Consider the following 17776-nt stretch of genomic DNA (forward strand, 5'->3'; position numbering starts at 1 on the left):
TGAAAATACAAATTGTCAATGTCACAGCTATTATTTTTTGAACTTTCATATCAGACATTTTTGAGGAAAGGGCTGTGGTTACGAATTGACATACATCTAGCAAAATATGACATTTAACAAATAGACTGTAATATAAATAAGCACCACTGCTGAATAGAGGAATAATGAGTTATGCTTAGATTTCCACAGATGTTAAACCATGGTTTGTTTGTTTTTGTAAACAGTATTCACTACACAATGATTATACTTTAGGAAGTTTAATTATGCAAAAGTAATAAAATATTAAAAATATTTAAGCTTGTGTACACAGCATGATAGGAAAACCAAACCAAAATTTAAAAATGAAAAGTTACCACACAATGTAGCTTCAACAAAACAGATGGGCAAGGTTTGCAATACAGTTTTGATCAGAAATGTTACATAACTGTTTCCATTAAAATATCAAAATCATTCTTAAATGATTGATTACAGTAGCGCAAGTGCTGAAAATACAATAAATGTAGTAGTTGAAAACATGTAAAAAGTTTGCATCGTCGTTTTGTTTTGTTTAGAAAACAGTATACTAGGATTTCTACAGTCATAATATACAGTGGCACTTCTGTACACTGGAGATGTGGGATTGGCTGTACAATATTGAATGAAGAATGAGGTTGTGGAAGAAGACATGGGAAACAATGCACAAAACTAAGCTTTTGTGTCGTTTGCATTAAAAACGAGCTGAGATGGCATGGAAGTAGTGTCTGAGAAATTAAAACCAACAGCACAATCTGTTGGGAACTTTCCCAGCATGGATCCCTTTGAAATGAACAGGAGCAACACAAGGAAATGGTGGCATCCATTCTTTTCAGCTGGGTTTTTGCATAATTTTCTTAGTTAATTATGTTTACCACTCCCAGTCCACTGAGGAGCAAACCACAACCACACACACACACACACACACAAACACACACAAACACACACACACCCCACTCATGCAAGAGGCTGCTGTGGGGTGCAAACTCCCCAACATCTACCAATGCAGCTCACACATGTGGAAGGAAGTGGAGGGGAGAGAATCCTGAGATCCACACACACACATAGCAGTGATACTATTCAATTCATGGTACAGTTCAGTCTCTGATCTATTTGGCAAAGTACTGGAGCAGGGAAGATCCACAAATACTGCTGCAGTCCTGGGACTGTAGCCCAAGAACCGATGCGAAGTATACAAATTAATAACAAAACATTCATAATATCACAAGACGCCTCATCCACATGGAGCAAAGTAGTCGTTAGTGTTTTCTTATCGTTAATTGGTAAGGGGGAACCGTTCAGAGCGTATCTTAGAAGGGTTCACTTGCTCACTGATACGGAAACAGGACCGACAAAATAATTTATGAAAAGTACGTAATTAATATTCTAGGGGGGAGAAATTAAGTAAGCCCTGACATCTGCAAGATATAGTCTATATGGACTGGAGAGAAAAAATGTTTAGAAGAATGCAAAATGAAACGACAACAGAATAGTGATTCTTATAATCCTCTACAGTTCTAAAGCGATGTTCAAATTATTTGTTTGTTTAATTTATTTATTGCATTTATAGGCCGCCCTTTTCAGCGCAAGGTGGCACACATAGCTCTCCCTCATCCCCACAAAAACCCTGTGAGGTAGGTTAGGCTGAGAGGCAGTGCCTGGCCTAAGGACCCCCAGTGAACATGAATCCCAAGTGGGGATTTCCACCCTGCTCTCCTTGGCACTCTAACCCCTGTGTCATACTGGCTTAAGAAAGCAGCTCAGGAACCTATCAGGGTTTTTCTTTTCTTTTTTTAAAAAGATAAGCTGCTATAATTGGGGTGAATTTAATTTAAAATCAATCCTGTTAAAATTAAAAACATACTTTATAAAAATAATTAAATCTTTTAGTGTATTGTATTACTTTTAATAAAAAAAAAGTATGTCAGTGTCAAGTTCTTATTTGCCAAAACAGCTTAATTACATCAAAGATTTGAGGTAAAAGACTTATCACAAAGAAAGTTGTAGATACTGAGGGCATTCTTTTTAAAATACATAATCGTTTTTTATGAACTGGCTCATAAAGTTAAGTGTTTTTTTATTTCCTCACTATACAAATGTTGTTACAATGAATTGTTCCATTTGTTAATAAACATCCAATCAATATCAGAATAATTTACTGTGTTGCATTATTACATAAATGTAATTGCATTACCCATTCTAACATACAGGAAAAATCACAATCCCATAATTTATTTTCTACATAAAACCCTTAGAAAATTTCATAGTTAGGGATGCATAAATGATAAGGGAAAATGCAACATAATTGCACCGTTTTACAAAAAATATTGTAGGAGCAGAATTCAAAACTCCCGATGCAACAAATGTAACCATTAAGAACTAAATCCACACGATTTGTCTGATATGACAATGATGTTGATCATAATTTTCACAGAAAAAGTTTGTTGTGCAGAATTTTTTTTAAAAGTAAAATTGGCAAATTCTAACAATGCCAACGGCACATTATTGCTTGATATGTCAGAGGTTATGTTAACTACTATTACTTCCAAATATAACTAAGGACAATATGCAGGTGGAAGAAGGCTCCTCCACGCTTGCCACTAGCTGAATCTAGTGGAGTGAATATGCAAAGCCCGGGTGGTGGGAATGGTAAATCCTACCAACCACTCCCCCTTCCACACACAGCCACTTATTGGTGGGAGTTTGGCTTTTCTAAACAGCCAATCCATGTGCAAACCCTGCTCTGTATGCATGCTCTGTTTGCTTGGAGCTTGAATATAGTATGCAACAGCTGGGCCAACTAACCATCAATAATTTGCTGTAAATAATCTAATACTAAATATATTGGGCTCCTCAACTTTTCACACTTTTTCCCATAAATACTCTGTTAATGATACATAAGAGTATCTTCTTAAGAAAAGCAGAAGTGCAATTTTGTGAATCCCTGAACTAGCAATGTTTTATAGGAAGCATTTGTAGCTACTGACCACCTCTCCCTCCCTCCCTCCCTCCCTCTCTCTCTCTTTCTCTCTCTCCTGAAAGAAGCTCACAAAGATTGAGGCATGTTTCACAGGGCATTTCTCTCTGAAAGGCTACCTCTTGAAAGAATGATGAGACTTTCTCTTTCCCCCTGATTGCATTAATTCAACTTGTGGTTAACTTTATCATTTATAATTAAAGTATAGCAGGAACGGGGGTGGGGTGGGGGAGATCAACTTGCATATACTAATTTCCAGTTACATTAACATAAAAGTATCTCTACAGTGCATTAATGCTCTTCACTTCCACTACTGAGGTCTACAATTTAATCAAGTTTATCATAAATTGTCTGGTTTTTAAAAGAATACTTTCCTATCCTAATTAAATCAATGTAAAATGGGGCGGGTCTCAAGATCACAACTGTAGTGCTATCTCAGTTTTTGGACACAGGGCATTTTATAAAATTGGAACTGAATTGTTTGGTCCCGTAAACCTCCTTTCTTATTCTCAGAACATTTCCATTCAGAAGTTTATCCAATTGCTGGTGTTCCCTTTGCAGTACAGATAAGACGAGAGAAAAAGAAACAGATTAGCTGTGCCACTCTTATAAACTGTAATGGTAACGCTCATTTTACCACCAATTTTAAGGTATGCTTCTTCTGGACCCTGACAGAATAAGGAAGGAAAATATCACATCATTGGTACATTTGGGTATAACACTTTAAAAAGTGGTTTTGTGCAATTGTATTATGGAATTCCAGTTTGCTAGCCATCAAGAGCATGCAAATGGCAATTTGCTTTCCTCTGAGTCCTTCCAATCAGCAAGGATTTTTTTTTTTTGGAAGTATTTTATATTTGGCAGATTTGTGCAATGAATGTAGGCCAAAGACTTATAAATTATCTCCAGGCTGGTACTGTGGTTCTGTTGCAGTAAAATAGTCTTCTAAGAAAGATTGAATATACTCAAATGTTGGTCTTTCATCAGGATCTTTCTTCCAACACAGTTTCATTAACTCATGGAGAGATTCTGGGCATCCTTGAGGACAAGGCATTCTATAGCCACGTTCCACTTGTTCCAAAACTTCCCGGTTTACCATGCCTAAAATTATACAATATGGATTGAAGTTTATAGTCAAGAACATGGAGAGCTTTTAAGGAGTGGCCAGTGATTTTCTGGCCTTTTGAGAATCTATGAATAACGGATGTATCTGAAACAAGATATTGGCTGGGTTCAGATGTAATGCAAACCCATGATTTATGTCGCTAAGCTATGATTGTCTGAGTTTTCAAACCTGAAGTCAGTCCTAAGTCTTGGTTTGTTTGGGGGGTGACAAACCAAGATCTGAAACGAATAGACACTGTCTTGTTAACTACAGTTTGCAGTTTTGTCTATAGTTAATGTCAAGAGCTGGAGTCAGGGGCAGGTCACAACAAAACAACCAGTGTAAGTGAAGTTAACTCCAAAGAAACCAGAACAGCTCAGGCCTAGTGATCAGAGCAACTTTCCCCGGTAGGTCTTGCCCCAATGAGGCAGTTGCGAGGACTGAGGGTCTTCACCTTCCCACGGCTCTCCTCACCCAGGTTCTTCCCCAGCAACCTGAGGCTCCTTCATCTTCTCTCTCTTTGCAACAACTTTTATATAACCCCAGGCCTATTGATATAATTTTCATATTAGTCTTTGCTGATAGGTTGGTTTTAGCTCTTTTATTTGTGAAATGTTCTGTTTACTGTGATGGGCATTTGTTTTATTTCATGCTGGGACAGCTTTTAGCATTGAATTTATTGTATTATTGTGGTGGTGTAATCTTGTTTCACATATTGCTATGTACACTGTCCAGAGAATTGATTTTCTGAGGTGAACAAAATCAATAATAGTATAATTTGTAGGCTCCAGTCCTTTCATAAAGCAGAACCACCTAACTAAACTAACAAATTAATCTTCAGTACTTTTAGTTTAGTGGTGAACTCTTGTTCACAAGTGAAAACAATGCTGGAGACAAACCAGTTTTGAATACTATTGAATAAAACAAGCTATCTTGCACTGCATAATTTTTTAAGCAAAAAACACAGCAAGAAATAGAACAGTGAGTTGGCTCACACATTCAAGATACCATATAAGCAAACAACAATATTCTTATTCTTTTTTTTTTTACCTGGATATGGCACACGACCCTTTGTTACAAGCTCTGTCAACAAAATTCCAAATGACCAGACATCAGATTTAATTGTAAACCGACCATATAATGCAGCCTCAGGTGCTGTCCACTTAATTGGGAATTTGGCCCCTAAAAGTGGAGAGAAGTATAAAAAATAGTTTTGGTGTAAACTTGCAAGATTGACTCTGGGGAGAGAATTCATAATTTTACAATGAAAAAGGCCAGAAGTATAAACATTTAAATAACCTTATAATGTAAAATGTTTGCAGGCCCATAGATTCATGGGGAGAGGGGACTCAAACACTGATGGGGTAACACCTTTGTTAGGACCAACTCCCCCAAATTGCAAAATAATGACGTTTCTGAACTTCAAGCTAGATTTAATGTTAGATAAATATAGCAATGATAGGGTTCAGGTATTATAGAAAAGCCCCGGTGTAGGACACGGTGTAATTTCAGAAATATAGAAAATGCAATTTCAGAATTGAAATAGACATTTTTATTTCATGGTTCATGAGACTGCAAGGATGGTATGCAACTGTAATATGTGTGTGAGAGAAGCCCATGTTACAAGTGTGTATTGGGCCCCAAACAATTATGCTTAGGCCTTGCTGATCATGAACCCAGATGTGGTTCTAGATTTTAAATCTCTCAAATTAATTCTGTTGGTTAATAAGAAATATAACAAAATAACAGATATACCTTGTCTGGCAGTGTACTCATTGTCCTCTATTAACCTTGCTAAGCCAAAGTCTGCAATCTTGCACACCAGGTTGTCTCCTACAAGGATGTTAGCTGCCCGAAGGTCTCTATGGATGTAGTTCATTCTTTCAATGTAGGCCATGCCATCTGCAATCTTTAAAAAATGGTATATTAACAAAACAGTTCACAGTCTCCCAAATACTTAACATAAACTAATAAACATGTTTGCTCTTGTTTAGCTGCCTACGTTACATTTTACAAACATAACACTGATACTAGATCTTTACCATTTTTAGATTTAAGATTTTTAGACTTAACTATGCATATATTCTATTCAAGCTTGTAGTAATTATTATTTTGCAACAGAATTAAAAGTTCTTCATAAACTGAAAAAAACTATACACTAGTTAAAGCAGACTGTTGTGTTCAACCTTTTCTACATGTTACCCAATACTACCATGTTGTAACAAGATAATAATCTAGCAAAATGACCTCTCTTGATTTAAACAAGTACCTGAGCAGCCATATCCACCAACTGCGGAAGCTTTAAATATTTCCCTTCTCCTTCCTTAAGAAAGTCTAGCAAGCTACCTGCAGAAAGACATTAGTGCATTAATTTAGGTGCAGCTGGAAACTTATATGAGACATTATTAAAGTAATTTACAGGGAATGGTTCTAGGCTGTTTTCTCTGCTATGGAATCTGTTAGCATAGATAATATTCTTTGCAAAACACAGTAGTGTCCAAAACACAATGATTTTGCATAATTTTGCAAGGGACAGTTCAAAATAGGGTTGTCTCAAGCATATTGCACAAACCTAATACTGACAGAATCAAAACGTAGGAAATCGATAGAAGGGACTGCAGTGCTGCTACTGCTGCTAATGCCTTGGGTTTATCCGGATGAGAGGCTCAATGCTGTTAATTTAGAGCCGTTTAAAATTTATTGGTTGAACATGAGACTCCCCAAAAAGAAACCACCTCCATAACTTTGTGAGGCACCAATTTTACATCACATATGCATGAACAAGTGACCTGTGGAAATGGATGCAAATGTAGTATTGATTTATCTGTTAGTCACAGGCAGCGTTCAAGTAGAGCTCTCCCTCTTGCAAAGAGACTGGATTACTAGAATCTGTACAACAGCAGTTTCTACATTTACAGCAAGCAGCTAGGAAAATAATGGAACTGAAGCCAGTTCAAATTTCATCTACTACTGCTATGCACCTGAGTGCATAAGTTTTCACCCACTCATGTGCATCCACATACAGAAGGCAGAATTAATTGACAATTGTTATACTCGCACACAACACTAAGTTAAGTCACATGGTTGAGCACGGCATGGAGAAGCTGGAATGAGATTCTTGTGCCCAATCTTTTTCTCCCATGCTACTAGCATTTTGTTGTTTAAAAATCAAAGATTGTGGTTTATAAGTTTTTAAAACTTTGCATTATGAAACTAGCTTTTAAAACTAGTTCAAATGCAACAACAAGCTGGGATTCTGTGAAAATATAACTAAATGTTGCCAAAATCCTCTTCTGGGCCACGTGGAGGAGACTGAAGAGGGGAAGCACAGGAGCCTGTGTCTTGGCCTCATTTTAGCTGATGCACCAAGTGCTAAATTGGAAACAGAGCAGCATGTCTGCAGAACAAGAACTATCCTTTTGTTTCAGATGCAGAAGACTCTATGAAGTCAGACTGTATCTGACATATAGGCTGAATTTGCACAAAGCACTAAACCGCAGTTTAATGTTATGTTCAGTAGCTTTGTACTTGTGTCTTCTCCCTCACTTTTCCTTCTGCATAGCTACAAGGGGGATATTGGAAGTATTAAGACTGTTAAGACATAATGACAAACAGTGGTTAGTTGAAAATGGAAGCAAATGCTTCCAATTGCCTCATGGTGGCCACAACCAGATAAGAAAGGACAGGGGGATGCGTGAACCTGAGACTTGTGCGTGTAACACTGAATTATTGTTTAGCATTACATACAAAGCAGACCCTGTTTTAGAAAGTCTTATCTGAAATAGTTTTAAATGAATCTTTATTTTATGTATCAATAGGATTGAAGCAAAATATTGATGCCATTCATATATAGGTCCCCAGAAATTTTCCCTAATAGAAAACCAAACAGTTAAGCAGTTAAAACTGTGACAATGTAAGAAAGAAAAAAGAGAATATGTCAGTCTTTTAAAGACCAGCAGATTATTTGCAAGGGAGACCCAGCAAACCAAACAACAGAATTTACAAAATATCTCCATTTCAATCTCTTTTGTATCCATGTAAGAAGAAACAAGTACCTTTTGTCATGAATTCAGTGACTATGTAGATTGGCTCCTCAGAAACAACAGCATAAAGTGGAACAAGTTTATCATGTCTTAATTTCTTCATTATTTGAGCTTCTTGTAGGAAAGCTTCTGGCATCATTGTACCAGGTTTTAGTGTTTTGATTGCTACTTTTGTAGTTCCATTCCATGTTCCTATGGAAGCAGTGCATTATACTGTCAGTTACAGCAGAGAGAGATTTTCAGAATCTAATAAATAAATGGCATTACACTAATCAGTTACCTATAACTGCTTTCTCTTTTTTTTTACTTTGAAAACTATATAGAGAATCATATTAAAATCCCTTTATTCATGCTTCATGAACTGATGAGCAGTGTTAATCTGAATCAGATCAATGGTCCACCTTGTCCAGGGTTGTCTACATTGATTGGCAGTTGCTCTCTAGGGCCTTAAGGCAGAAGTCTTCTTAGCCCTCCTTCCAGGGATCCTTTGCAAATGGGAGGAGCCCGACTGAACCTTGTTTCTTCTGCATGTAGAGCCTATGCTGCACCACTTAACTATGACCCTTCCCTGTGCAATGCTTACCCATCCATACTTCACCAAAGCATCCTTGACCCAGCTTAACCTCTAGCCGCAAAGACTCTCTAGGAATTTCCCAGGCATCTTTTGCTAAACCTTGTGTCTGAGGTTTCACAGTTGGGCACACAGTTGTTAATTTATGACACAGGCCATCAGCATGATCTGGTAATTAGAAGGGGGGGGAAATCCCAGATAGTCACATTTTTCAACAACAAAAAGCCATTTCCATAAATTCTCTCATTAGACCAAAAGTGCTCTTTATACATCTTTTAAGAATATTAAGATCTGATTCTATATATTTTCATTGCTGCAGCTATATATGAAGCTGGAGGATTTAAGACTTACCTGTATAGTGCTTGACCAGCTTTTGCAAAGATTCAAATTGTGCTCTAGTTGTTATGTAATATCCACCATTATCAAGTTTTCTAATTTTGTAGTGTTTCACATTATCACCTCTAACCTCATCCCAGTCACGTATAGAAAGGGAATAAGCACCTTGAAAAAAAGGTAAAAAAGTAAAGTTTTGCTTTTGTCAATGTATTTATAAACAACAATAGTTGTTTGCCCTATGAAATAACAAAATTAATGATATACCTTTTGTGGTTTCACTCTCACGGACTAAGAAAATACCACGTTGGTTCCCAGGATTTAAAAGTAATCTCTCTGCATCTTTCCTGCCCATCTTACCAAAATACCATCTAGATAATTCAAAGGAAAAAATATATGGTCAAATAAGGATTCTCTTGCAACAGTCTGGATAATACTGCCGTGTAAAGAAACCATTTTACAAAAAAAGTCAATTGCATCTCAAGTGATAAGAATATGGCTTTCCACACTGATCCTACTATAAACCTGCAATATTTTCTATTTGAACAGGAAGTATGGTTTCCTTCTTTATGGACTATAGTTTAACAACCATGGAAATTGTCCCAAAGGCCCAATAATAGTCTAAGTCTTTATTCTTATTCTTGAACTCTAGCCACTCTCTCATACCCTATGGCAAACTCTTTTGTGGCCCACAGTTGTGGATTGACATAGGGGGTTAACTGCTCAATTAAAATAGTTAAAAATTCCACTGGACTAATGCAATCACTGGTTTTGCTGAGGCAGTCTTTGGATTGTAGCTTCAATGTAATTTTGTTGTTCCCCTACATTTTTCATTTAAAATTCATTGTTTCATTGTAGTTTTGTGGTATTTTTTAAATGTCAAGCATACCAAACAGTATTTTAAAGCGAGGCAATATTTATAACTATTTATTAATTTGGAAAACACATTATGTTATGTGTGACATATCATTTTGTATCCTATGATATCTTAAACACTCCTGACTTATGCAACTGAATATTTATAGATTAAAAAATAAACTATAGACATGGTTTCTTCTCATTCATACTGAGGTATGCAAAAGAGTCTTCTGCTAGTTCTAGCTTTCCCCATAACCCAGGTGGAAATAAGATAAGACTATAGATGGGAAAGCTTTCTAAAATTGTCCCCAGATTAATTTAGATATTATCCAAGTTCTCCTGGGGGGGAAAACAAATATTTTTCCAAGTCAAACCAAAAGTCCAATAAAAAAATTAGTGTCAGCCTTTGATGGTCCTATCAGTCCACCACACTCAGCACAACTCCTTTTCCCCCTCTTCTCTACATTTACCCAGAAATCTGGTAGCAGCAGTGGAAGTTGTAGAGAGGGAGAAGAGAGGGGTATCTCTTTTCTCCTTCTTTCATTAACAATGCACTGGGTACAAAGGCAGAGTGGTCATGTGCAATTTAGCTCTCCCAAAGGTTGCTGCAACTGCAGTGCCCCACAGGAGACTTTACCTGTCTCATATTTCCCCAGGCTTACTGTCATGTCAGGAAAACAGAAGGAGAGAAGGAACAAAGCCTTTCTGCTTAATTTTCTACCCTTGCCCTATGAATGCTCAGTGCTCCTGCTGCCTCCTTGCAAATGGTAAATGGAATTGCGTTAAGAGGGGAAGCCATTAATTCTTCTCCAAATTTGATTGTGACCTGAGCCAGATAAGAATTTGGGAGTTCTCATCTGATGTGGTGTTTAACAAGTTCCTTAAGTTTGCATCAAAGCCTGGGTGAGGATAACTTCAGCGCCATCATAAGATGCAATTTCACCTATTCCTAAGATCACTATGCATGCCAGAGGACTTAAGAGAGTGGATTGGTGGCAAGACAAAAATTGGTTGTCTAGTACACAAAGCCTTTTTTAAAAAGCACTTTAAAATGCAGCAATACAGAGAGAGAGGCAACTGCTTTCACCCAAGATTTAGATAACAAAGTATGGTTCATAGCAACAAACACTGCATGATAAATAAATTCTTGGAGTATCTATGTCAAAGGACTTGCTAATGCATGAGTCATCAACCACGATTATTCAATTCCACCCACAGCAAGTTAATGGAAGGTTACTTTCATAATCTACAAGTAGCACTCCAGCACTTTCCCAATGGAAGTGTAGCCATCTAATTGTGTTCCATGACCCTGTTGCCCTTAGTAACTTGGATAGAATGTAAAAAATACTGGTAAATATAGAAATCTGTTAAACAACACAAGCATTGTAGAGCATTATTCTATCAGCATTAGATTAAGCATGTGCAATAATCCTTCATATTACATGGGACTTCAGTTCCAAGGGTTGCATGCACATATGAAAATCACAAATAATCAAAACCTTGGAGCCATCTCATGGCTAGCGGGTGAGCATGAGAGAGAGTAGTTGAATCTGGCCCCAAAGCTGTTGTAAATGGTATCTATTAATAATTTAGCTTCTCCCTTACCCAATATCTGCAGGCTGTGATGGGCCAATAATTGCATCAGCAGCTACACATGCAAATACCGTTCCCAAAACTCTGGTGTATGTTATGTAAATATAAGCTAAAATATAAACAATGTTTATTAAGAGATTGGTTTCATTTAGTCCCTCAAGGCACTTGGAATGGGGCAATCTTTCATCTGCCTATAAGTCTTCTGCCCATAATTCTGTTGAAAGGTTATGGGTGAAATGACTGACCAAGGACACAACAATGCCTTACTCTTCTGCTTGAATGGAGTCTGCAGGAGCCACGTAATTGCTAGGAATGTAGCCACTCTTTCCTGTTGCAATTGATCGTGCTTCCCACCAGTCTCCTTCCCTGGGGAAAAAACGGTATTACACTGAATATACATGAACAATAAGTCACTTTGCAAAGTGAAATGACATGAATACATAAACTGATCTTCAGTCCTGGCTTAGCTAATATGGCCTTATTGAAATTTAGGAAAACGGAATCTCAACTAGGTTGCACTAGAAACAAGTAAATTTCCCCCTGTTTAGGGGCAATTGTATGCAGTAGAAAGGTCAATTTCCACCTTGCCTCTAGTAAACCTTTGACCAATAATTGGAAAGGATGAATCTAGAAAACGGATCCTGAAAGGCTCTGGTTTCCCAAGGTTAGGAAGCCCTGAAGGAGACAGAATGTCCTCTCAACTCTGGAAAATAATGGAAAGTCACTTTTAAAAACAACTCTTCAATTAGGGAATAAAATATGATCATCTTCTGAATGTCAAAAAGCAGTTTCATTATTAGAGGAGACTTGGAATCTCAGAAGACTTGGAAGTATCTTACTGCAAGTTCCAATTTGGCAAAAACTTTCATGATATATGCATATTAGATAGATAGATAGATAGATAGATAGATAGATAGCGTGTGCATGCATATATAATTAGATCTACTACCTGCCCCTTTTTTTTTATTTCTTACCCACTCTTCACTATAAGGTCACAGGATGAGTTACAAAGATAAGATTATACAATTATAAAAAACAAATACAACTATTACAATTATAAAGCACATAAAACTATTCCAAATGGATTAGAACAATATGAATTCAGCAAGACTTGGGTCCCACAAAATAAGAAACCTTAACTGTTAAAGGGCACAGAGTAAAGAACTGCAACACTTCTGCAAATGGCATAAACTATGCAATGAAGGGAGTGGCACAATGTAGGGGCTGCCACAGACAAATGCCCTCTTCTAGGCTGCCGCTCTCCACACTTCTGACGGTAGTGCAGCTAACAAGATGATGGTATTGTTTTGGAGATAATCCTGACTCCTAAAATGAACAACGGGTGCAACCCAGTTTCCCTTTGCATCTAACCCCTCCTGCATGCATGGTCTGCATAGAAGTGGCTCCTACCATTGACCACAGAACCATAGGACCACAAGGGCCATCTAGTCTAACTGCCTGTAATGCAGGAATCATATGCCCAATGTGGGGCTCAAAACAACAACCCTGAGATTAAGAGTCCCATGCTCTACCAACTGAGCTATCCCACTCAGTAGCCATCCTGTCAGCGGACAGCTACACATGCCTAACATGTGCAGTCAGGTCCACAGGAAGCTGAAAATACTTACGTGTTATTGATTATCTGGAACCGTTCACCCTTCTTGAATGAAAGGTCATCTGTAGTTCTGGCTTCATAGTCATATAAGGCCACAAAAATAGTAACACCACCTTAGGAAAAGCAAAAATATGAAAATCAGGTCTTTTGCTAAACAGGAGGCATATAAAAGTGTTCTTTCAATTTCATCTTGATGGTAAATTGAATTGGATGAATGGGCTGTATCCAGAAGAGCTTCGTTGCACCTAGGTCCTACTAAAATCCATGTGAAATGTTAGTCATGATATACCATATTGACCCAAATATAAGCCACACCTGAATATTAGCAGCTCCTTTAAAATTCAAGGGGGGGGGGGGAGAGAAAGACAATACCTGAATAGAAGCCGCTCCGTTAAAATTCCATAGGCACTCACACCCATTCCGTTTTACCGTATGTCTGTTTCAGTAGCGATATCATAAAAGCCAATTTTTAGTAAGGTCGTGAATTTAAGCCGCACTTTAACTTTTCACGGTCCGAATTTGGAAAGAAAGTGAGGCTTATATACAGGCCAATACGGTAAGTTCCACTGATTGCAATGGAAACTAAAAGCAATTTTCTTGATCTGGACCTAATGCAATGTCCGTAGGTGTTTTCCAATGGGAACATTGCCCTATTTCAATTTATTTGTTTTAAGAATTCTGGTTAGCTCCTACTGCTTTAATACTCGAGCTGAATTTCACACTATGGTTCTACTACAGGCTGGCTACATTGCATGTTTAAAAACTCAACAAAAATGGCTCTACAATAAATGACTGGGCAAGGGCTCCAGCTGTATGTTTACCATGTGTGTTCAGACCCTCAAATGTCCTTCAAACACTTCAGGAAGAAGAAAAAACAAAATAGCACAGTTGAGCTTTGTAGGAACTCCATATACACACACGTGTGTGTGTGTGATGTGCTTCAATGATTATTTCTTACTCCAACTGCCAATTGGATAGTAGCAAATAAGTTTGAAGAATAAGGAATGCAAGTGACACATATGATAGCACCCTTTCTAACTCAGCAACTCCAATCAGCAGACGTATCTCTTTCCCATTATTCAGCCCCATGTTTTCCTTTCTCCCCATAGGCAACTAAGCTCAGCACACACAGAGGCCATGTTTTTCCAGAGTACACAAGATGCCAGAACTAAACCTCCAGTGTGAATTGCAACTTTCAATAAAAGATGAAAAGAACAAAAGAGTGCTGTGATCACTATAATGGATTGTAAAGAACAATTTAATTGATTTTTCTACAGATGGTAGCTATATATTCTCTCATTGAATTCACTGCTTTGGCACAATGCTTTCAAATGTACATATTTTAATATTGCAGATACATTTACTGCAGTATGCTTTATTTTAAGAGTCTACCACAGTTCATTTCAGGAAAGGCCTCAAACTGGCATTTTGTATAGATCACATTTCAAGAAGAAGCAATTATCAGTTCAACAGAAAATACAGGCAGCAAACTCTGCCCACATACATCCCTTCACTAAAAACAAGCCACCTCTTCAATTTTGCTGGGTTTCTTTAAGAAAATTCCTGAAGTTTGGCACACGCTATGGATAAACTTCTTAGATTTTTGAATCTTTATGGTTGCAGTTTTCACAGAGCCCTCAAAGTACAGTGGTACCTTGGTTCTTGAACTTAATCCATTCCGGGAGTCTGTTTGACTCCCAAAACTGTTCAAAAACCAAGGCGCAGCTTTCAATTGGCTGCAGGAGCTTCCTGCACTCAATCAGAAACCGCAGAAACTGTGTCGGACGTTCGGCTTCCAAAAAACGTTCACAAACTGGAATATTTACTTCTGGGTTTGCTGCGTTCGGGAGCCGATTTGTTCGACAACTAAGCCTATTCAGGAACCAAGGTACCACTGCAAATACCCAATCTCAATTTAGTTTAAGAGATAACTTTTTTTTTTACCCCTCAGTGGTCTAAGGAAAACCATTGTACACACGTATGCATTTCCTCCTAAAGACTTACACTGAGTACAGATGATCATTGTTGTAGACTGATTTCCTGTTACTGCAACCATATTATCCCCTTGATCCAGCAAAACTAACATAACTGTCCAAACATAATGTGTGAGGGTGGGGAAAATTTCAGAAGATTTTTTTTATAGAAAACCCTTTGGGGGCTATTCAGTTTGGATATTTCTTTTTTAAAAAGGTTGGAACATGACAGATATTTGCATAATAATGAATGAATGAAGCATGCATTCTGAAAGGAAATATGCATACTGGAAGTACCCATAAATCCAAATTTGAAAAGAAAGCGGAACTCTAGTCTCCAGACGTTCCATTCCATGTGTGGCTTCGGTTGCTCAGTACTGGAATGTTGGCCTCATTATGAGGTAAATGTGATTGTTATGTGCAAAAAGGTCTTATTTTCAGATTTTTCTAGCATGTCTAGAAATATATATAAAATATCTATACACTTCTGTTTTCTGGATAGCGTAGAAGCAGTGATGTGAGGTTGGAAATTTTCTCCTATATTTTTTGTAGAAGTTTCCCCATTTCTAAAAATGAAGTGGTCCATATAATTAATTAATAAATAGCATAAGGAATGGATGCACCACCAGTCAAAAGAGCCATTTCAAAGTTGTCACTATCCTATGGATGCTCATTTAGCACACAAACAAACACATGCCCTAAATCTTCAGCAGGGTTTGGTTCAGACATATCTCAAGCCAAACTGGGCTGCCAGGGACAGGTCCAGTGCTGTTTAAGGTGAAGCAGGTGTCCTCTGAGGCATCCTAAACGAAGTCAGTGAAGCCTCATGGCTGCTTTGAAGCTTCAGAGGTCCCAGAGAACTTAGAACTGCCTCCTTAAAATTATAACATTTCCTCAAGATCTCCAAAAAGGACAGGAGGAAGGGAGAGTAGAGGGTGCAGTTTTGTGACTGACTAACTGGAAAATAGCTTCCCCAGGGCTCTTCTTTTTCACTTCCAATCATGGTGCTTCTGCGAGGGAGATAAGTGTCAACTAAGCAGAAATAAAAAAGAAAAGCCACAAACTGGTTTTCATCTATCACACTTCCCCTCACCTCTCCTTCTATGCTCCGTGCTGTTTTCTACATACTGACCAAAAACCCCCAGAAGGATAAGTTAGTTCTATTCTGCCAAACACTTTAATAACTGCCCATCCCCTTGTGTACCCCCCACCCCGTGCCTATCCTTATGAAATTCTACATATTATTTTGGCATCCTTTGACAACACCATTTTCAGAGAAATTCTTCAGAAAAGCCACAGGAGGGATATGCAAGTCTGTTCTTTTCCGCCTTTAAAGACATTCCTTGCACAACCTGCCCTGCTCCTATCTGTCTGAATTTTTTTTGGGGGGGAGGTCAACCCAACATAAAATTCCATCCATTTCTGTAATAATAATAATAATAATAATAATAATAATAATAATTATTATTATTATTATTATTATTATTATTTGTACCCCACCCATCTGGCTGGGTTTCCCCAGCCACTCTGGGCGGCTTCCAACAAAGATGAAAAATACACTAAAATGTCACATATTAAAAACTTCTCTGAACAGGGCTGCCTTCAGATGTCTTCTGAATGTCAGGTAGTTGTTTATCGCTTTGACATCTGATGGGAGGGCGTTCCACAGGGCGGGCGCCACTACCGAGAAGGCCCTCTGCCTGGTTCCCTGTAACTTGGCCTCTCGCAGTGAGGGAACCGCCAGAAGGCCCTCGGAGCTGGACCTCAGTGTCCGGGCAGAATGATGGGGGTGGAGACGCTCCTTCAGATATACTGGACTGATGCTGTTTAGGGCTTTAAAGGCCAGCACCAACACTTTGAATTGTGCTCGGAAATGTACTGGGAGCCAATGTAGGTCTTTCAAGACCGGTGTTATATGGTCTCGGCAGCCGCTCCCAGTCACCAGTCTAGATGCCGCGTTCTGGATTAGTTGTAGTTTCCAGGTCACCTTCAAAGGTAGCCCCACGTAGAGCGCATTGCAGTAGTCCAAGAAATAAAGTAAAGAAATAAAAAGTATATGCATCCTCTTAAATAAATTAGCAAAGTTTAATTGAACCTAGTGCAAAAGCCCCTATGCCTATCTCTAAAATTTGGTGGGGTTCATCCACTTAGAAAGTGCTATTATGCCTGCAAGTTCCATCCACTGCTGTCAAATAGTAAAAAAATACAGCCATTTGTTGATATTTTTGTTACAATGAATGGGGCCATATGAAGTATTGGATTTTCCAAGGCGATACAAGGTTTCATTTCTGAGCCAAAGCAGCTCATGTCCAAGGTGGTCCCTGTCTCAGCTCTACTGTCTCCAAGTTGCTGGAAAGTTATTATCTGTGCACAATCTTAAAAACAGAAGGGTTTCCGTATGATTTCTTCATTCAATTCAAGTCCCTGTCTTCCCCTAAGACTCTAAAAGCTGTGCAGGTCTCAACCACTCAACTCTAGCCCATGCCAAAGCACCACCAAACAATTCTGAATTCTGCAGAGAGAGTAAATCAATATGTCATTTTCATTTAAAAGGTAACATTAGATGTTTTATTTCCAATGATTTGAGTTGTAGTCATACAACACCTGCAGATCCACTGGTTCCCTATTCCAGCTCTACTGTCTCCAAGTCATGTTTTTACTTCCAAGGCATGCTTTCCATTAACATTTTCCTCCTG

General features: G+C 38.2%; 1 protein-coding gene across 3 annotated transcripts in view; it reads right to left on the reverse strand.

Annotated features, from left to right (window-relative positions):
* Nucleotides 1–241: 241 nt before the first annotated feature.
* The window catches only part of YES1 (YES proto-oncogene 1, Src family tyrosine kinase), a 30645-nt gene continuing 13110 nt past the window's right edge, over nt 242–17776 (reverse strand). The window contains exons 3-13 of one of the 3 annotated variants that reach the window (XM_083450157.1): nt 15112–15195; nt 13121–13220; nt 11760–11858; nt 9309–9412; nt 9060–9209; nt 8721–8876; nt 8150–8329; nt 6364–6440; nt 5850–6003; nt 5145–5276; nt 242–4090 (exon numbers count right to left, since the gene is read on the reverse strand). In XM_083450157.1, coding sequence (XP_083306283.1) covers nt 3882–4090; nt 5145–5276; nt 5850–6003; nt 6364–6440; nt 8150–8329; nt 8721–8876; nt 9060–9209; nt 9309–9412; nt 11760–11858; nt 13121–13220; nt 15112–15195 — 1445 coding nt within the window. In that variant the 3' untranslated portion in view covers nt 242–3881. Of the gene's footprint in view, nt 4091–5144; nt 5277–5849; nt 6004–6363; nt 6441–8149; nt 8330–8720; nt 8877–9059; nt 9210–9308; nt 9413–11759; nt 11859–13120; nt 13221–15111; nt 15389–17776 lie in introns of those variants that run through there. The other 2 variants (XM_083450156.1, XM_083450155.1) reach the window with 2 other exon arrangements.

The sequence above is a fragment of the Podarcis tiliguerta genome (genome assembly GCF_965153285.1).
Source record: "Podarcis tiliguerta genome assembly, chromosome: 7".
Taxonomy (NCBI): Eukaryota; Metazoa; Chordata; class Lepidosauria; order Squamata; family Lacertidae; genus Podarcis; species Podarcis tiliguerta.